General features: G+C 40.0%; 1 protein-coding gene across 1 annotated transcript in view; it reads left to right on the top strand.

The window, feature by feature from the left end:
• The window catches only part of hcn2b (hyperpolarization activated cyclic nucleotide-gated potassium channel 2b), a 55,480-nt gene that overhangs the window by 24,338 nt on the left and 8,687 nt on the right, over positions 1-22,455 (top strand). Inside the window, exons 5-7 of the mRNA XM_074668869.1 lie at positions 14,830-14,976; positions 15,194-15,434; positions 21,641-21,805. Coding sequence (XP_074524970.1) covers positions 14,830-14,976; positions 15,194-15,434; positions 21,641-21,805 — 553 coding nt within the window. The remainder of the gene's footprint in view (positions 1-14,829; positions 14,977-15,193; positions 15,435-21,640; positions 21,806-22,455) is intronic.

Below are 22,455 nucleotides of genomic sequence, written 5' to 3' on the forward strand. Positions count from 1 at the left end.
TCCAGTTTGATTCATATTCATGAGCATGGTAAAAACAGCAGGGGATGTTTACAGTATCATCAGATCCTGTTAACACCATCCATACCATGGAGCATACTCAGCTCCATGTATGGCTCTGTATGGTGGACCAGCATTAACAAGCCCAGTGTGACTTCGTTTTTACCTCTGATGTTGGTCAACTTTCTAACTTTTGACAGTTACTAGGATACCTAACCAAGGTACAGCAGCCTTAGGTCTACAAGCTGACCTGTCATCAAAACTGGAAAAGTTTGGTACTTTGTCTCAAAACCTCTGAAAACACACTCTCAGAGATGCTGTCTTTAAAATAACATTTTGACCTTATGTGAATCACATATATTATATTATAATATATTATATATAATCGAATATTAAAAAAATAAAATAAAATTATAAAACAAATGATATAATAATACAATTATAAATATTATAATTAATGATATATATTATTAATAATATTATATTAAAATAATATATTTATAAATATAATATATAATTATAAAATAAATTACAAGAAAAAATGATCTTATATTATATCTTATAATTATCGTATATAATTCTCTTGTATGAAATATTCCTATATATTATATTATATATACACAATATTTGCAATTTCGTTGCACTTGTTGCAATGACAAATAAAGTTCTATTCTATTCTATTCTATTCTATTCTATTCTATTCTATTCTATTCTATTCTATTCTATTCTATCATGTCTTTTATTGTAGTTCATGATTTTGTGTTTTTTTTTTTTTGTTTGTTTTAAATCTTTTGTCCTTACATTTTCATTCTTTAGTTATGAGCTACATTAACAATTTCATAGGTATTGCTCTTTGTATGCTAAAAAAGAAAGAGATATGTTTGTATTCATATTGTTTTTTGTATTGTTAGAAAAAGTTATAAGGAGCTCTTCAGATTTTGCCTGGAGTTGAAGAAAAGTTTAGGTGCTTTAAGTTGTTGGCAAAAATCACGTTGAAGCATAGCAGTACTAGACATCCATTATAAAACACTTATTTCTCAACTGTGATAAATACTTGATTCTGATTGGCCAACCTCCACCACCCAATAGTAGTGATAAATTCTAAACAGGGAAGGAGCATCAGAAAAATCATAATCACATTTGCCTGTTGACACTTTGAAAAACGTTTTTATGCTAGTAATCTAAATCAATTGACACTTTGAGAAATAGAAGTCCTTTTTTGTCTCTGGTTCTTGAGAGTCAAGAAGTAAAGGCAGCCTGAAGAGTTAATAGGTCCTGACTGTCCCTTACAGAGACAAGAGGACCCGAGACCTGATTTACAGTCTAGGCAACAACAGCAGAGCTAATGAGTTCACCCCAAGCTGCCGACTGACACAAATAAACTTAGGAGAGACAGAAAACCCCCCAAAAATATCCCTACAGTTGTCCCATTCACCTTTCCCATCATTACTTTTGATTAAAAGCTGAGTTTAAAGGTACAATTGAAATGGGAATATTTAGCAGTCAGATGATATCATCCACCATTTAAAAACATTTAAATTCAGTAAAAATCATCTTGAGCAGAAAAGGCTGTACCCATTCTTATTTGATAAGATGTTTCCTCTTTTTTATTTAATCTACTTTTTCTAGAAGCCCCAAACGATCCTCACCAGTTTCGTGTACCATTTTTTTCCTGAAAACCTTGCTTGTAATGAAGGTTGGATGTAATGAATACATTTTTTGCAGTTAGACTGATGAAAATCTGAAGAAAATGGTGACTGAGCCACTTAATCTGTGATCCTAGTGTTCATTTTATGTCAGTTATTTGTAGCCGTACTCTGTCAGCCATGTATCATCTGCCACCAGTATCATTCTTTTCGTCATGCATGCTGCACAACCTTAAAATGAAAAGAAAAAAAAAACACTTGCAACACTTGGTAAGGCTACATAAAGAGAACTTATCTGTTATGCTGCCCCTCCCAACTGTTTGTTCTTCATTAAGTCACTGAAGTGAGCAAGCTGCCCAGCAGTCTACAGTACGTCCTGCTTTAGATAACAGGCTGGAGACAGAGTTATGGTTGGAACTCGCCTCTGTTACAAAACAGATTCTTTGCCTGCGACTGTGTAAATGTTAGCAGCAGCACTGACTGATATTGACACAAGACAGAGTAAACAGCACCACGTACAGGGTTAGACAGAAATGTCATAATAGCTCCAGCATTCAGCATCTACTCCTGTCTGCACACAAAGACACCACGAAGCAGAGTCAGACTGTTGAGTCCTGAGCTTACTTTTTGTTTTTGCTAACTGCTGAACATTTCATCTCATTATTTCAGCTGAAACTGTTGAATTGCGTGGCTATTTTTTATAAGTTGCTAAATTTCTTCTCCAGGCATCCTATACCTGTGCCCAGAATTTATACATTTGTTTTAAGACCAGAGTCCAGTGCAGCAGGTTTAGGATGAAACGCAAAAGTATTGTTGTGTTTCAGCCTCTCGTTCAGACATGCAAAGTTTTGAAAATGGCCTCTAGAGTGAAATTTTTATGAAATGCTGCTGCCACCATTGCTGTATAAACAGCAAGCAGGAGTTTTCAGTGAAAACGCTGACGTCACACTCTGCTTTGCGCTTAGAACAGAACAGACTCCCATGTCATGCTTGAGCCGCTGAATCTGCTGACTGTCTTTCAACATAATTTGCATCTGTTGCACCACTCCTGCACTTAACATTTGCAAATACACCATATGATCAGCCCAACTCTACTTTGGTGGCGACCTACCAAAAGCAGCTTCTGGACAAGACAGTTACAGTGCCATCACAGGCCTGATATGCGAACTGCAATGTTTTCAGTTCCTCAGCGTTTCCGTGTGAACACAGATGTTTTTATCAGAGTTTTTGCGTTTAAGGGTGAAACATTGTCATGCAAACAGGGCCTGAGTCTGTTCAACTAATGAGCTCAACTCAGTGGTATACAGCACATTTGATGCTCACTTGTCTTTCATCTGTTCGGGGACTGTCTGTTTTTGTATCATGACACACAATCTCAATGAATACTCTGGTCCTTTAGTGAAAATAAAACACTAGTAGCAACTCAGAGTTTCTTTGTCATCCCCCCTCTCACTTTGAGATGACTGGTGCCTTGATTACATGTTCTTCCACAACACTCTTCCATCCCTTCATCCCTCTCCTGCTTCATCTGTCCATTTGCCCTTGACTGTTGGGCAATACACCATCTGCCAGCAGACACTGCACATGGACTGAGGGCATTAGCGATTATGTAATTGTGCTCCTGTAACTCCTCTTCTTCCAACATCCTCCCTCTCTGAAGCAACAGAGCGAATGCCCAAGATTAGGTAGATGTGACCCCTCAGGCCTTTGGTAGTGACTTCTGGTCCACTGGGCGCTGATACATCAGACAATCACTCGAGAGACTTCTTCTTTCTTTGGAGCATTCAAGCAAATGTCATCGCATAAAACAAGTCTAATAAGATTGTTTCTGAAGGTTCTTGGTCATCCGGGTTAGTGTAACTCCAAGATTATCAAACGAACTTAACCTGAAACATTTCAAATGGAGCACTTCCTTTTGTACTGTGGAGTAAAATGTTTCTCCTATGTGTTGTTTTAGCAAGCCTTTGAAGTACTGAATAGGGATGTTCTTAAGCAACAAACTTTTTTAAAGGAAATTGAAATACCAGCCACCCAAGTCTTATGGTGCAGCCACACCAAACGCGAATTTGCGGCGCGATTACATACAAAGTCAATGCAAAGACGCATTTATCCGCCGATTCGCCTCGGGCAGCGCGTTTCGCGCGTTTGGAGCTTTCACGCGTTTGGAGCTTTCACGCGTTTGGGCGGTAGACGCGAATTCGCTCGACTTCAAAATATTCCCCCACGAAGTCATTGTTTTGACGACGTTGGGGGGCAACTGCCGCCTGCTCCAGCTCCAACTCCGCCGGAGGATGGAGGAGAAAACAATTTGTTTGGTTTGTCATCATCCAAAGTTATACGATACGACGTGTGTACTCTACAGAGACCGGAGAAACAGGAGCAGGCTTGGTTGAAAGTCTCTGAGGAGACAGGTTTTGAAGGTAAGCCTGATAGAGAGGAGGAAAGAGTGGGGCAGGGGCAGAGCCAGGGAAAAGATGGAAGTTCTCTGTGCTCCTCTCTTTCCTCCACCCCTTCATTATCCCCAGGGAGACCTCCGGGAACATGGGTCGGGGGTTCGGGTGGTCAGGGGCACGGGGAGGCGGAGGTTCGGGGGATCGAGGATGAGATCGCAGGGAACAGCCAAGCAGGGCTGGTGGATTGCCAGGGAGAGGCAGCAGGCATTGATTGTGATCCCCAAAGCTTTTACACACTCTCCTGTCATGCTTTGGAAACCACAGCTCATTGTTTTTCAGCTGCTCTTTTGGACTTTCGGTCTTTAAATGAACGAGCTCTCTACTCCGCATGCGCAGTACCGCAGTACCGCAGTACCGCGCTAACGCGCGTTCGCCCCTCAGCTTGTCAAAAAAGTCCAGCGGCGAGACTCGGGCGTTCACGCGGCGCGCTGACAGGCCATTCGCGCGAGTAAATTTGCGTGTTTGCGTTTGGTGTGGCCGCGGCATTAGAGTGAAAAAACACTCAAAAAACTGTCCAAATTGAACCACATTTCAACGTTTGGTTTGCCAAATGATGCTACAGGAAATGAAACTGCTAAACCACTGTTTCTGTAACTAGTTACTTTACATGTGATCAATATATATTAATGGCTTCGCCTTTGTTGTAATTCGCATAATGGAGAAATGCTCAGATTAAAAGTTTCTGTTTGTGTAAAAAAAAAAAAAAAAGAAGAATCCAGACTCTATCTTTTCAAGGCCTTTCCTGATCATCAAATCTTACATCATATAAGCCAACATAGCTAGCACACACTTTGTGTTTTGTGTGCCTTTTTATGTGTTTTCCTCTCCCTGCTCCTCAGTCAATGATTTAAAAGGATGAAGTCAACTAAGGTTCTAGATATATCACAAACACACACATGAACATACTTCATGTGGTCACACACACACACACACACACTGTAGACTTGTCACATTGTGATCACTGACATAGCCCATTATTCAACAGGCCAATTTCTCCCTCTGCTCTGTGGCAGCTTACAGTGACAGCAATGCATCATGTTCGCAAGCCACCAACAAGGGGCTTTGTGTCCCATAAAAAACTCCCGTCTTACCTGCCCCCATCTAACCAGTCCATGCACTGAAGGGACAGCTGAAATTTTACAGATACAAATGACTCTCAAGTCAGAAAAAAGAGGGACTTCAATTTCTATTTAGATTTATTATGAAAATATAAGTAGTATTTACAAAACCTTAACATTAATTTCTTAACACCTGTTCATTAACTGACAGTTTGGGTGTCGGCATCATCTCCTGTCTTCCACGCTATTTTTATTATATAATAAAAAAACATGACCTTGTGGTGGCACAGCATAAACTTTGTATTTCCCTTCTTTATATTTCCTTCTGAAAGAAACAAACTAAACGTTTAAGCTGTGCTCAAAATGTGTATATTTGTATTTCTTAATATAATCCAAATAGCTTGGAGTATCACTCCGTCTCACTAACTCTGAGTGACATGGTCACTAATCTAAGTTAATGCTGAGTAAATCACAAAGTCAATAAAACTCCACCAACTCTTTCAGCAGCCACTTTTAAAGAAGTGAGGGATGGAGAGAGATGTCATGTCAGTTTAATTGAGAGTGCCACACTCTGAATCCTGAGGCAGGGAGCGCTTAATAGAACTCTCCCAGTTTATCCCCAGCTCGACTGAATGAGCTGGGTGTTGTGCAAGTCGACTGCATCTTTACTGGAGTTGAAATACGGTAAATGTGAGGGGATTGTTGAACTCTAAATGAAGTGCTGGATGAGTTGTTGTTGTAGCCTTTGAGAGAGTTGAGGTCCAGCATTAATACATTATAACAATTTATGAAGAAAATTCAAAATGTAATTGTAATACGTTTTTTTTTCCCAAGATATGTCAGAAATCCAAGAAAGGAAGGCTGGGGAAAAAAAGCCAGTGAGGTTTTCATTTCACACTGCCCTGATCTATAATTACAGATGCTGTATACCAACATGAAGTCTGGAGGGAAGTGACACCATTCTTGGGCATCTGAAGTGTGCTGGTCTCTGTTTGTAGTCTAACTTGCTTCTTGCACTGGTGTTTCTGCAGACTCTGGCTGTGTACAGGAGTCCATGTGTTGAGCAAAAGAAGGAGAACACAACAGCTGCACTTGAATCTCAGGATTTATCAGTGGTTTCAGGAAAATGTATTCAACCTCTTTATCATCTTAACTCACACCAGTCCAGCTTCTTACATTGCTACATAGGGTGGAAGCAAATGCACCACAAAGGGCAGGAAGCTTCAGCCAGACGTCTTTTATATTTAACCACTGGATTCACCGGGGGTTGACTGCTGCTCCTTGAGGCTGTATCATTGTCAAACAATAGATAATGGATTCCAAGATTGATGCTTCCATGCTTATATGCTAAATGAACCGTGTCCCAAAGCAATAAATTATGACTAAGTAGAACTGAGGTCAGAATTTGTTAAAGTAAGAACGTGGTGTACTGTTACCTTGATGTAATTTCATTATGTTCTCTTGTTCATTAGAATAAGTGTTTAACACAGGTTTTAAATTTAGTATTTCTTTGTGCAGTTTATACATCCAAGATTGAAAAATGAGGGTCAAAGGACATTCAAGATTCAAAGGGCTTCACTGTCAATTTATATATAAGAGTACATACAGAACAATTAAAATACTGTTCCTCTCTTCCAATAGTAAAGATACAAAATTTAACCCCTTACTGCCTGAATTGATTAACAATTATGAAAAATCAGTTGTTTTTATGTGTTTTTGTATTCTTACAGGCGTTTAAGTAAAAGTCCCATATTATGCAAAAATCACTTTATTAAGTCTTTTAGTGAAATTTGTGGGTCTTTGGCTTTCCACCCGGCCCACAAAATATGATATTTAATTACAAAACCTGTACTCAGTAGTGCTTGTGGATGAAAAACTCCCAACCTAAAACAAGCTGTTTGGATTTTGAGGACTTGCCGACATCAGCGATTCCCTTTTTTGACCAATCAGGAGCAAGTCTGACCTGATTGGTCCACAGGAGCAGATAGCTCCAAACCCCCTCCCTGACCACTCCCCTTCTCTCCAGCTGCGGGGAGGGAAATGCCAAAGTTGAAGAGCCATCACTGCTCTGTTTTTGGCTGTAAACAGCCACATAGTTCCATGCACAAGCTTCCCATCTTGGAAGAAGACAAGACTAGGTGGCTAGAGTTCATTAATCAAGGAAATGTGCCAGCTACACTCAGTAAAACTGTGCATGTGTGTGCTAGTCACTTCACAGCCGACTGCTTTTCCAACTTTGGACAGTACATCAGAGGGCTAGCGAATAGACTGGTCCTGAATCCAGGCGCATTACCAACCATCCGCCAACAAACCTCAGACCCTGGAAATATGAGCATTTTAAATGCTGTGTGTTGTGGAGCAGATGTAAGAGCTTTTCCTCAGTGTCCCCCCTGTCTCTGTGTTAGCTTCAGGATGCTAACTTTAGCTGCAATTAGCCTGTTGTTTTAGCCTGTAATGTTACGGTAAACAAGCTTTGCTGTTGTCCAAACATTGTGCACTCAGAGTTTGTGGCGCCGCTCTCAGTGACGCGGAAGAGCGGGGCGGTATTAGCAGTAACTCATTTACATATGAAGGTTTCGCCCACTAAATCAGAGCATTCTGAACAGAGGGGCTATGAGAGCCTGGAAACAATGCTGCTGTGCTTGATTTATTGGCTTTTTGGACCAAAACATGGTACTACCATTTCATGAAGACATCAATGATCCATATTAAACTGCAGAAAAGGAGCATAAAATGGGACCTTTAAGTATAAAAAATGTGACTATATTTTTATGTTTGTTTGTTTTCAAAATTTTAAGTATGAAAATAAGAGAAAATAAAGTAAAAGAAAAGAAACAAGAATGTAGAAAGAAAAGAAGAAAGATGAGAAAAGACAAAGAGGTGAATTAAGAGCGGTCTAAGAAGAAATCAGCTTGTGTGCTTCATAAATAAGTGATGGTGCGAACGGGTGAGTTAGAATACAGACAGAGTGTGCCAAGCCATGAAACTGCTCTTCCTTGACCACACGTACAACTCGATACATATACATACCTGCATTAGATCTTGTCAAAGAGGGAGGGCCATTGCTCACTCTGCACATCATCATCAGACTTACTTCTTCAGGCGACAGCTTTCCATTGACTGTTGATCTGCGGACAGCACCCTGCTTTCTGCTGCATGCCTCGCCCTCACATGGCTGTGCATAGTTTTCATCGATTTGTAATGTTCTTGCCTATCCTTGCGAGGTTTTCACTGCACCTCATTTACGTTTATTTCCCACACTTTCCAAACCATCATTGAGCCTCTCCTCGTTCTTGTTTGGATTGTAGAAACCTCCAACCTGTTGCCTACTGACCTGGCTCCGCATATTATGTCAGGTTTTACGTTGTAGTCAAGCTACATACCATCTGGTTTGGACATAGTTTATTTTATTTAGAAAGTTTCGTGTTGACATTTCTATCCTTCAGCTCGGAAACTTCTCTGAGCTTTCCACTTGTGACAACTTTGAACACCAATAAGCAAAATATCACAGCATTTAACTGTGTTTCTATCATCATTGCCACTTATGGTTTCACTAACCAGTAGTAATCAGCAAGTTAGAGATGCACTCACAAGCTCTGCTGCTGTTACCCATGTGGCAGAAACCGACTGTTTGCCACAAAGTTAACCAGTGTAGAGCACTAACAGAAAGTGTAAAACCACAGTGTCAACAGGCAAAGTGGAACTATGTCAGGCTCTTTTACGCAGATGGACTTTTTATAGACTTTTTGAACAGGTTGTTACTTTTGCTGCAAGGTTTTGACCAATCAGAGCCAAGTAATTTTCAACACATGTATGAATTCTGTCAAGAAAATATATACATTTTTCAACTTCCCCTTAAAAACTCTTCAGCGCCTGATTTCAAGTGGAGAAAATCCTCCTGCAGAGACAGAGTATGGCTGGTGTCCTTCCCTGACAGCCGCTGTGTGCTGTATTAAAGATACAGTGATTTGCTGTATCAACCATGCCACCAGGGTCAACCCTCCATTTTCTCCCCTAACCCGTAACTCACCTCATGGTGTGGCAAAATGAAATATGCCGGACAGCCCACTGTCATACCAATGGTGTGTCATCCACTGTTACAGGCAAGGTCACTGTCCCTCTGCTTCACAGTACATAGCGTGTCCCCATGATTTGTGGTATCAGGTCATGAGTCACACGCAGGAAGGTGTTGGCACTTTAGATGATTAAAGAATTCCTCCTGGTACATGTACAGCACTGTGTTCACGGAGGGGTAAAGATCACCCCTCTGTTATATCGACTCTATCATTTATACACCTCACAAAATGTGTTCCCACATTCTCAATCAATTTTTCATTTTTCTCTTCATTTTCTCACGTACTTGGGAGCAACTTAAACAAATTTTATGTTAACGTCACCAAATTACCCACTTTATCCTTTAAACCTCACCTTTAGTTTCCAGTGTGTCTCACTGATAACTGAAGAACTTTTGCTAATAAATTTCATGTTGTGTCATATCATTTAAATGTTATTCATCCAAGCTTAATGAAGAACTTGACAGATGTGACAGCTCTGTACAATTGTGGGAGGTATAAAAAATGATTGGCATAAAAAAAAACACGTTTGATTAATACAGACATTCAAAACCACAGGTAATCTGTAAACAGCGGTAGCTTTGCTTGACAGGCTGCAATCAATTTTTTTCACTGCCAGTAGAGTGGCACGGTAAAAGGTGAAAGTGTTATTACGCTATTTAAGCAGCTCTTTGAAGCTTTTGTATGAAAGATTTGGGCTGTGTCTTGTAACATTTTTACAGCTGGAGGGGTTTTACTTTACTTCCTGTTCTGAATCTACTCCTCATTGAATTGTTAAAGTTACAGTGTTCACACTCAAACCTTAAGGAAATACTCAATAAACCTCACATCTAGGGCTGCAACTAATGGTTATTTTAGTAATCAATTACTCTCATGATTATATGTATGATTAAGGATGGAATGCATAATAGTAAAATTCGGAAAACCAAACATGCCTTTTTATTCTAGTTGATGACTACTGTTTGCTCAATGATAAATAATAAATAATAAATAATAAAATAAAAGAAATAATGGATAGGTAATTATAAATAGATAAATAAATTGATGGATGATATACATAATAGCATAGATAGTATATAATATATAAATAATAGATATAGATAGATAATATAAATATATAAATGAATAAATAAATAATAGAAAATACATTATGTCATCAGATTAAGAACTTAGAGGGCCAAAAAGGTAAATAAGTAAAAATGTTTCCTCAATCTTTTCACCTGCAGGTCAACAATACACCCTCTCTGCCCTACCTCCATCTGTAGCAGCTAACGCTAACGTTGATTTAATGAACTCCTCGTGGTTTTCAAACAGGGTGACGATTTGATAAAAAGACAAAATGAGCCCTAAAAGGCAAACCGTGTATTTAACAACATGTAAAGAGAGTGTTTATGGGATTTTGAAGCTCCTCACCTCAATGTTGAGCTCCCCGGCTTGTCAGCGATGAGTCCAACATGTTTGCGTGTTAAGTACTGGATCGTTGCAGTCATACTGCCATGCCATACGAGGTCATTTTAGCAAATGTTGCAATTAACGGGCTGTGCGCTTTTACTCAGCGTGAAATACTCCCAAACTCAGGGAAATTTTTGGATGGCTCTGCCATTATTCGTATGTTTACTTATTTCCCTCATCTGCCGGTGTTGTGCCAAGGTAGCTACCCCCGCCAGGATTCCAACCCCCTCCGCGGACACGCACCTACGCTGGGTGACTACTGTGGCGAATACAACAACAAATTGGAACGCGCCTATGCTCACAAACCATGACAACAGACGCGTATGGAATTATAGCATTAATATGGAGTATGTGAGGAATAAAACACTTGGGTGTAGGACACAGACTGGGCTTAATATAAGGGGGGTAGAAATTTTGGCAGGCAAAGCCTGCTAGGAAACCTACCCCTCAGTTAACTCTTGAAAGAAAAGAGAAAAGTTTCCAATCTCCTCCAGTTATTAGGCATGATGTGCAGTATCTGAGGAATAAAACACTTGGGTGTAGGACACAGACTGGGCTTATATGAGGGGGATATTAATCATAGCAAGCCAAGTCAATACTCACATGAGAAATCATTAAATCCATATATTATATGTGTCCGTAAAAGTTAGTGAGTGTAAGCACGCTCTAAAGTTTCTTTTGTGGTGCAGGCGTGCTTCTGTGGGAGTGCTGGCAAGCCCTATTAAATCCATATAATGTTATAATTCCATTTGCATCTGTTGCCGTGGTTTGTGAGCGTAGACACGTTCCAATTTGTTGTTGTATTCGCCACAGTTGTCACCCAGCGCAGGCGTGTCTCCGCGGAGGGGGTAGGAATCCTGGCGGGGGTAGCTACCTTGGCACAACACCTGCTCTTCTCTGCCATGCTGATCTGTTTACATGTGACGCATACAGATCTACACTCCAGTCCAGTAGGTGGCAGTAATGCACCTTCACCTAGTTGCCATCCGCTAAATAATCCAACAAAAAGGAAGAAGACAAATAAACTGAGGAGAAACTAAAACATTAGTGACGTAGCACAGTGCATGGATTATGGAAAAACGTTGTTAATGCTTTTACTAATCAAATTTTATCGATTTTATCGATTTGTCATTGTAGCCCTACTTATATCTGCTGTCATTAACTTTCTGTTTAGACTAATAGGCAACTTTTTGAGACAAATATCTTTGTCTTTCTTTGCATGCAGGTGTGTGTTCACAGATCACTCACTCTGACTGTAGAACATGTTAGCGATGGCTCTGGACACAGACCTGAGGCCTATATCACGAAGCGCGGTCAACTTATCCGCAGTAACTCACACCTATCCAGGATTGAGTAACCGTAACATAGGCAATCAGGATAATCGATAGCACGACGCGAGTTATCAACACGGTAACTCAACCCAGGATTGACTCATCAAGAGCCGTGAACGCGCATGTAAAAGAGGAGGGCTCAGAGGCAGCTGACCAATCACAATCATGAGCGACTAAGAAAGCTCCGTACGTCACCGCTGAAGAGCAGCGGCTGATAATGCAGCAATACGAGGAGAGCAGCAATAACTCGGTAAGGGGGGACACAGTAGCAGCGGCCAACCGCAGGCAAAATGCATGGCAACGCATAGCGGACTGTGTAAAAGCCTAAGTTACTCATCAGTGGCTCAGTTTGATAGTGATCACACTTCTAAATCTCATAAAATAATAAATGCTACTGTGCAAATGACTTGCGTGTATTCCAATTATCATGTCATTCTCCCAGATGTAATCCTTTTGGAGTCAGAAGAACATGGGAGCAGATAAAAAACAAATACAAGAACATCATCACGTCTGATAAGTCTGTTTCAAGCGGTGGCGATTGCTGCAAGACTACGCTCAGCTCCCCCTAAAATGTTCCCAAAAAAGTGGTGATATGTTCTGCTGTGTGTAGCCTACATTTCATTGATAAAATTTGCGCTAGAATTCCTTCATCTTTTGTTCAGAATCAGCTACCTATCACAGGTAACTGGCTCCACCTCCTTCTCATTCATCCTGGGAACGCTATGACTTCGTCCCTAAATTACGTGAGGGCAGCAGCCAACACGGGATGCCGTAAACTTGCTCAGCCGCTCCTCATCCCCGACAGAGTACATGTAGCTGCCCGTGGAAAAGAATCGCAGGGCGATGCACAATGTCTGTGGGACAGTCAGTGCACCGCTCCTGTGGGTTGCACGGGCAATGTACGTCTCTAATATTTCACAGAGGTGGAGTAGTCCAGGCCGTGAGAACCTATAACTCTCATACAGGGAATCGTCGCTTTGATCGAGTGGATCTGATCAATCTTTAAGCACCCTTTCTCTTCGTAACTCTTCTTACAACTTGTGTGCCTCTGTCCACCGGGTTCGGGAGAAAAGGGCAGGCCATCGTTTCTGAGAAGCCGATTGGCCAGTGGGAGTGGCTTGTGTATAGGATCGTATTCAACCTCCAACTTATCCTGCTCCAGAGCAGGATAGCTGTTCAGAGTAGGTCACCATGGTGATCTACTCTGATAAAAAAGGAACCGGCTTGGTGCTATCGGTAATCGAGAGTTAACCCTGAAGTGATCTCGCTAAGACACTAATCCTGCTTCGTGATATAGGCCTCTGGTGGCAGCAGTAAAAGACATCAAAAATAACAATAACAATGCAAATATTAATACAAAGTAATGAATAGCTGTAATAAATCCAAAAAAATATATATACAAATAAGTAGCTCACAGGAGCCTCAAATAACATTTCATCCCAAGTATCACAGCTTTTTGAAATTTTGGACTTTATAAGCTTAACCATAGCTTGTGTCAATTAACATGATTTTTTTTTTTTCCACAAAAATCTAAATTTAGATAAAAAAAATCTGCAGCATGTTATAATCTCTTTGACCCACACTTCTCAAAGGTAGTTAGCAGTGCCAGACTTTACAGAGTAAAGTAGTTATTTGACTTTGACTTTTGAGACAAGCTCCTTCATTTTCCCCATTTTTTCCTGTTTAGTTATTTATTTATATATGTATTTATTTACTATTAAGAGTGTTCAATTTATTAGTAGTATGGACCTAATGATGCTTAAATTTTACAGGGCAGCTTTGTCACTGCAACCCACTCGCACCGTACTTCTGATAAGGGAGGATATTTCCACATCTAATAATGTGCCAATATTTAAAAACTATAGTATGCCTCAGCCTCCTGGTGTTGAAAAAAAAACCTGTTGTTTACAGCGTGTGGACAATAATTGTGAATTTTATCCCCCAGCTGACACAGTGCCATGCAATTTCACCTCACTACAGAAGCTTTACAGCAGATCTAAAGGCTTCTGTTTTCCCAGGGAATCCAGCCACAAAATGTGCTATGGAGTGTCATGGAGGGGAGAGAAGTGAACATTTAGGGTACATTCACTGAAGATAAACATTACAGAAGGGAATGGTGTGAACCACTTGGGTGAGCAAGCACCGAGCAGACCTCCCGTTTAAGCTTTTCCCACCACATAGTAACATATTTGATATTTACAACATAAGATACAGACATCATCTTCTCTTACCGTAGTTACTCAAGCACAAAATCTCCAGTGGTTCCAATGAATTATTGACCTGTAAGTATTTCCCCTGACAACACCTCTTTCAGATCATGGAAAATAAGCTTCATGTTTTTTTGCTTTAAAATGTATTGTATTTAGTTTTATGAGTCTTTTACCTCCCACAAAGCAGTCAAACACAGACTTTGGATTTGTGATTTAAAAAAAGGTTTAGTACAGTTAAATCCACCAGAGCCAAAGTACTCTGTGTGGATAAAATGTACAATAGCGGCATCTTTTTTTCTTGAAACACAGTGGAGCGTGATGAATCCTCTTGAGCATAGCAGAGCTGTCATGTTTCTTTAACAGCTTCATCACCATTTTTCCTCCTATAGCTGTGAAGTAGAAATGGGTCACAGGATCGTCATATGTGAAAAATGACATTTCAATAACTGCCTGCATGTTATATCATAAATGATAAAGTGCCTTCCTAATTTCAAATTAGTGTGACACTTTTTTACGGTGTTAACAAAATATCTTCTAAATCCTGTTTTCACTGATTAAACTTTGATGTTTGATCCACCTCACTGTCTCATTCATCTTCTCTTCTTCCAGTACAAACAAGTGGAGCAGTACATGTCCTTCCACAAACTACCAGCGGACTTCCGACAGAAAATTCATGATTACTACGAACACAGATACCAGGGCAAGATGTTCGACGAGGAGAGCATCCTTGAGGAGCTTAATGAGCCTCTGCGCGAGGTATGAAAAAACCTGAGCTTCCTCCATAATGTGCTCACTCACCCACAAATGCACACACTCCTCAGCTCTGTACTGAGTAAGTGGAGTGGAATAAATTCATTGTGGTGCTCACTTATGGTCTTTTTCACAACCTTGGGGTTAAATTAAAAGGAAATTATCAGCCTAAGTATTTCATTGTCTCTTTTACAAATCTTTTTGTTTTTTTTCTCACCTTAAGGAAATTGTCAACTTCAACTGCCGTAAGCTGGTGGCCTCCATGCCATTATTTGCCAATGCTGATCCCAACTTTGTGACTGCCATGCTGACCAAACTGAGATTTGAAGTCTTCCAGCCCAAAGACTACATCGTCAGAGAGGGCACTATAGGCAAGAAGATGTACTTCATCCAGCACGGGGTGGTCAGTGTTCTCACCAAAGGAAGCAGCAGCATGAAGCTTTTGGACGGCTCATACTTTGGAGGTGAACTTTGTGGTCTTTTTGTTAATACAGAGTGTTTAGATGTAACATCTTAGTAAGTAGAACCACTGCCATCACATCCATTGAGCGGTATAGAGCATGTAGCACATAGCACTGAAAGCAGCTGTAGCATTCAGCCTGACTGCTGCAAAAACACAAGAGACGTTTACAAAGAATGAAACAAGATACGAGGGAATAATCAGCTCTGCTGATTCTATGTTCAGATTTTTTGATGTCATCAGACTGGATTTCTTTTAGCTCAGCTAATTTTCATAGCAACACTAACATGATCAGTAATAGGTTATGTCCAAAGTTACAGCTTTAACCATAGACTGTATAAAACATGGACGTAGTCTCCCCGATGTCACCCGTCTGGTTTTGAAATGAAAAGGAAGCAAACTGGGAATGGCAGCCATATTGGAAGTGGCAAGGGCTTCGTGTACAGCTATTGGATGCCCGTCAGTCACATGACTTGAGCTGTGCTTCTGATTGGGTGAGCTTGCTTAGGATATCTTAATATCCTCTGAACCTAACTCTTCTGAGTTAGAAAAACATTCAGTACAGTGTGCGCTGATAATACACTTAGCGATTCAAACAGGAGATATTTTTTGAACCAGGCTGTAAGTAGGTTGATTCTGCTTTGAAAACAGCTTTTTGGCTTGGTGTAAACGTGACTTCCGGTACTTTCGGAGCCAGGCAGACACTCGAGGAACTCAGGGAGGTTGCCACTTGGCTTTAACCCTAGGGGGCATAGTGGTCACTGCAGTGGACAGCTATTTAAAACTAATTTTCCCCTAAATGATAGGACTGCAACCATATGCTTTCTCCTGATTCAATTCTTTTCCACTTTTTTTGGGCACCAATTTGATTGACATTGCAATTCTGTATTATTTCCAATTTTTGCAATTTTAAGTTGGCCTTTTTTTTTTTTTTTCGTTTTTTACACCAGACCATGTGAAAAAGTTGAATGATGATGATGATGAGGATGTCTAGAGACAATATCAGGAGCCATATTTTCCCCAAAAATGCACATCACATGGGAGTCAGTTTTAAGATTTATTCAGTGGATCTGACATCACTTTACCCACCTGCTAGAGAAAAGCAGTAATTTTTTTCCAACCAGCTTATAGTGGACGACTAAAATTAAGGATTTTAATTTGGAAAAAAAGATTTGGACAAAAAATTGTTATCTGAAAACTGTAAAACCAAAAAAATCTAGATATGACTGTGAATTGATTTTTTTTCTCTCATCCCTACTAGATGCTGTGTCTTTCTGGGAAATGTATTTATTATATAGTAGCATCAAGTACTGTTTGCATTAACAGGAACTGTAGCAACAGGCAGAATCTTTCCACAGACAGAGCACTCTAACATCTTGGACTTGTTGTACAGTGTTGCCTTTGTCTAGTATGAGCCTTCTGTCCCACTTTCCCGAGCTGTTGTTCCTCTGTGGCTGTTTAGAAGGTGTGTCTGCCTACACCACCACTCATAAACACACACACACACACACACACACACACACACACACACACACACACACACACACACACACACACACACACACACACACACACACACACACACACACATTTAAGGGTTGATTTTGAACATCTGGTGCTCTCAGCAGCATACTAGAGTTCTCTGGTTGCTCAGGATGCCACTGGATGACACAGATACAGGACACACAGGGACACATAAACATCACACGTCCCAACAGCCAATTAATAACAGCTAATTAACACAGCACAACAGTGATGATAGGGGCCATCTGTAATGTCAAACATGAACTGTTCAGAGTCTACCTTCCCACAGGGAGGACACTGCAGGCCTTTCTTATCCACAAAACCATAAATGGCTTTGGGTTATAGGGATACCACAGCTGAACCACATCAGTGTTAAGACTTTGTCTTTTAACCCAGAAGAAGAAAGAAGTAGATAGTGGTGTCAAGCTTAAGTTGTACTCTGCAGTGCTTTTGCTTTACATCAAATTCATCTATAGGAATATTTATGTATAAATGAGAAAATTTTAATAAGAACAATCAATTACATTTATTCATAGCATTTGTGCTACAGAGGATCTGCACAATCTCTTTGCCATTTTGGGTCGTGACTATAACTATATCAATCATGATTTTTTTTTCTTTGACAGACTTGTATTGGCTCTGATGTTGTGTGGATTAATAAATTCAGGAAGAAAAAAAACCAAAGCTTTTAGAAACATTTTCCCCACAGTATTTACAGCCAAGTCTGAAGCTTACTTTTGGCTTTTTTGTTGTTGTTTTTTTTTTCAAAATTGCAGTCTGGCAGAACATAGCCCTGTTTGTTTAACAACTTTTCCCACATCTCTGAACATTTGTTTGTTTGAAAACCACTTCAACCTGAATTTGTTTTGGTGAAATTATCTGACACATATTCTAGTTCATGGATTGCACTTTTGCATATTCATTGCCTGATACAACCCGTAGCAAATGCCAAAGCTTTCACAACATGCTGCCTCAAGCTGATTCCCTGTCTCATCCTGGGAGGTTGTGTGAACAGAATATTTCCTGTTTTTCATAGAGTTTTTGAATAATATCCAAAAAATTGTATCCATCGTTTTGACAGATTTGATACTGAATGATCAACCACACCATTCTGTTCAGCATTGCTTTATGTTTTAAAATCCTGAATATGTTACAATAATCTTTACCATGACACTTTTATTCACAACAAACATTTGCACAGTGGTTAGCGAGATATAACAGCCAAGAAAGCCACTTAAGCTTGGATCAGTTGTAAACTCTGCCCCTTTCTGTCTCTCCTCAACACAAATCAATCTCTTTGTAAATACGGTTAAACGCTGAATAGCAGCAAATGTTACCTCAGCAGCGCGCAAAAAGAGAAGCTTGAGACTATGCACCCTTTTGACAGGAAGAACTCAGTCTTATCACATCTTTATCCACCATGTGTAGAGCTCTATGCAGCATTTAGTAAGTCACAGTTGCAAGGAAATACTTCCTTTGAACAGGCAGAAAACTTGAGCTGAACCAGGCTCATGTTGGACAGATATCTACCATCTCAACTACGTTGGTATTGGAAAGGAGATCTAGAAAGAATGAGACTGATCAAGACAGACAACAAAAACAGCCGATGTAGGGTTTTTGTTACATTCCCAATAATAATGGTTTACAGATTTGTCCTGTTTACACTGTATGACACTGGACTGATCTCCATATTATGACAATGAGCTTTCACCATAGTAATTAGGTATGGGTACCTTTCACATTTGAAATGATAAGACACCGATGCCTGGTATCTGGCAATCGGTACCAGTACTCAATGGTACCAATTTTCTGTACTTTTTTGTGTTTATGTGGTAAAAAATATTCATTTGTTTAATAATACAATATATATTTTTCAGTAAAACATATTTATTCTTCAATATATACCCTTGCAATGCTGTGTTCATGTTCTGCATGGAAAATCTCAGACTCTTCCACTCTCACACAGTCACAAGGATGCATTTAGGTACCTAAACATGGTACCTTCTGATTTTCCGTGAATCGGTGCCCGGTACTTTTAACAGAATTTGGACGGTAAATATAAAAGTACCTTATTGGGTACCAATCCCTTATAGTAATAATGTTCATAATAGGAGTAGAAATCGAAGTACCCATTACAGCAGTTGCAGTGGAACTGCTCCACACATGACACAAGTGAAAATGATATAAAACTGATTCAAAGAGTTGTATCACATGGATTCTGGTAGATCTACAGCAGAACCTACAAAACAAAGGAGATCAGGGACTCCCAAAAAGTTATACAGTCAATAACTTTAATTGGACCCAAAGATGTAAAGCATGTGACAAGAGACAATGATAACAGTCCCAAGAGTAAAGGTATAAAAATAAACTATCCCAGGCTTTTTTTAATTATCTGTATTTTTCATTTTATAAGCAGAGGACAGTTGTCCTGTCTGCAAGCTAAAAAAGTTACCCAGTGGTTTGAACAGCTTTTTAATGCAGCCCCATGGCTTCATTAGTATAATTTTCCTCTCACAGCATTTTTAATGATACCGGCTACAGGCGAATGACTGTGCTGTGTAAAGATCTCAAATGACTATTAGTGAAAAAGACTCTTAGAGTAATTTACTGCTTTCTGGGTACTTTACAATTCTTAAAAAGGGGAGCAGCTTTCACATGACAGACAAAAATTACAGGAAAAACTTGTGTTTAAAAAAAAAAACCCTCAAGAGTTGAAATATTTGTCAGATACTGAAAAAAACACCCAGTCATCAATATCTGTACAGTGAATAATATAATAATCAGTGTAACCACTCTTATAGTTCATTCTAAAGAGCTTTACATTGTACACCCGGAGCTTTAGATTATTTCCCACAAGCAAACCTGAGAATATCAAATGCAGTGCATTAAGCAGTTCAGTATCCATCAGAACAGGCTTTTAATCAGTAATCTACCAAGTAGTAAATCCTTCAAAGGGTATGGAGAAAGCATGGGCACAAGCAAGGTCACATTTAAATACCCTGATAAAAAACTTGCGTGGTTTTAATCCATCCTTTCTGTGGTTTGTGTGTGTGTGTGTGTGTGTGTGTGTGTGTTTGCTGTACATACAGTATGCATCTGCTCTATGGAGGCAGTATAGGTTTCTATCCAAGAGGGACGACACACCGAGAATAACTGGTAGCTGTGGCCTGGATCCTATCTTCAATGCTAATCATGCTTTTTTCCCCCTTAAAGGAAACATTTTAAAATATATTCCTCTCTGCTTCATTTCCAAGAGATAGATGAGACCAAAAAACCCATGTCCTTATGGCTAAACAGGGCTGAGTCCATGTAGTCTGTATAATCAAATCCAACTTATCAGGAGCTGTAGAGGTAAAATATCACTCTGTTACATATGCGTTCAGAGGATGTATATATTGTAAGCTATGCTTTGAAGAGATCAGCTCTGCAATGACATCTGTGCATAGAATATTAAAGCTAAAACAGCTCAAGATAGACGTTTTCTATCATATTTTCTTGCCCTCAAGTTCATCTAATAATTTATTCTTTACAGATCAGTTCAACTCCAGTGGCATCAAGGGAAATCAGTTGTTGAGGCTGTTATTTTGAGGCAAAACATTTGAATTGTAGCTTTCTCACTCATCACTATCTGTGTTAAATCCCCATAACAGCAGTTAGGAAGAGCCAGGCCAGGAACAACCAGCCTGGTTATGTTAAATCAAGAAAAGAGTCTAACACATTTACAAAATCTCACTGCTGACAAGGTGACATAAAAAGCAGTTTCTGAAAGCATCAGTGGACAACATGGATAGTATTTTCACTTTTTATTATCCATTTAGTCTGGACAAGACCCTAACCTGTTATGTAGAGCAACCACATCACATTGACGCAATCATTCAAACAAAACTTTAATTGTCAAAAGAGAAACAAAACAAGATGGAAGACAAGTTATTCTAATATTTGTATGCCTACTCATTAATCTTTCAGTTTTATTCTTAATTTCTAAAAATCTTCCCCAAATAAGGATTCTACAATCTATCGTCACAGACAATAAAAACACTTTGTTCTGTTTTTCTGTTACCTTTCCTTGTTTCCTTGACTTGTACATCAAGTCACCAAAGTGTAGTGCAGTGCCCCATGCATGTTCCTAATGAAGTCTTCCACATTTTGTTATTTTCTCCCTTTTCCCCTGGCAGTGTCAGTGAAATCCGACCTTTCAGGTGGGGGAAAAGAGGTCACATGGTTGTCAAGGCAACAGTCAACCCTAGCCCACTGAGGAATAAAACTAGTGAGAGGAAGACACTAGAGATAGAGTAAGGGGGACATGTGAATGAAATGAAGCATAGCAGCACATCTCCAAATATAGAGTGTGCTTCCATCGCACACCTGTCAGCGCTCGAGGAAATACTGGGCTTCACCATCAGTGGGTACAGACGCCCACTACATGCAGAAACCCCATTCATACTGATCAGAAATCTGCTTCATGTACAGAGTTTTTACAGCCCAAACAGCAGCAACCTGAACATTAAAATGTTAAAACAACATAAATTATGTATTTGGTAATATGTCATGTCACTTAGTCTTTTATGATATCCAATTTAATGCTTGGAGGAAATGTATGATTTAGTTTTGGTTTAACCACTAGTAATCAGTTTGGTGTTTTGCATTATAACCGTCTCTTGTCTGTTCTGTCTTTCACTCCACCAGAGATCTGTCTGCTGACCCGCGGTAGAAGGACAGCCAGCGTTCAAGCAGACACCTACTGTCGCCTCTACTCACTCTCTGTGGATAATTTCAACGAGGTGCTGGAGGAGTATCCTATGATGAGGAGGGCCTTTGAGACGGTTGCTATTGACAGATTGGACAGGATAGGTAAGGAGTCACCTGGATTGATTTAAAAAAATAAAAAACACACATCAGTTTTCTCCTATAGATTTTACCTTAAGGAACAATGTCTGGTGGCAATCTATGCCCGTGTGAGTGATGGCGAACATTTTTGGGCATGGTGTATGGTGTAGCCAGTAGTTACTAATAGTTAGTAATGGTTGAGGCTTTTTATATGTGCTGCGCTGTTTACAGTCCAATTAAGAACTTCAGAAGTGACTGTGTGCTTGGATCAAAGGGAGAGAAATTCTTGCCTCTTGATATCCATGTTATGTAAACCCCAAGACTTTTTGGCCACGTTTCCACCAAGCAGCCCGGTGTGGTTCGTCTCGGTTCTGCGCCCTTTTTTTGGCGTTTCCACTGACTAATTCCAGGAAAGATCCCAAAATAACCCAGACAAGCCGTCCCACTTTTTGGGACCCTTTGTATGGGTGCCAGACTTAACCGATCTGATCTTGGGAGGTGGAGCTACAACACTGCAGACTGTTGATTGGTCGGTAGAATCGCCACTTACTGTGCGACAGCGGCTGCATTTCTCCTGGCGGCACACAGACTTCACTGAGGATGGGGTCACACTGGCCATCCAAACCGTGCCTAAGCGCGATTGCCCCCCCCCCCCCCCCCCCCCCCCCCGCAGT

This window comes from Halichoeres trimaculatus, unplaced genomic scaffold (genome assembly GCF_033239565.1).
Source record: "Halichoeres trimaculatus isolate MK-OKI-2021-1 unplaced genomic scaffold, fHalTri1.1 fHalTri1_scaffold_4, whole genome shotgun sequence".
Taxonomy (NCBI): Eukaryota; Metazoa; Chordata; class Actinopteri; order Labriformes; family Labridae; genus Halichoeres; species Halichoeres trimaculatus.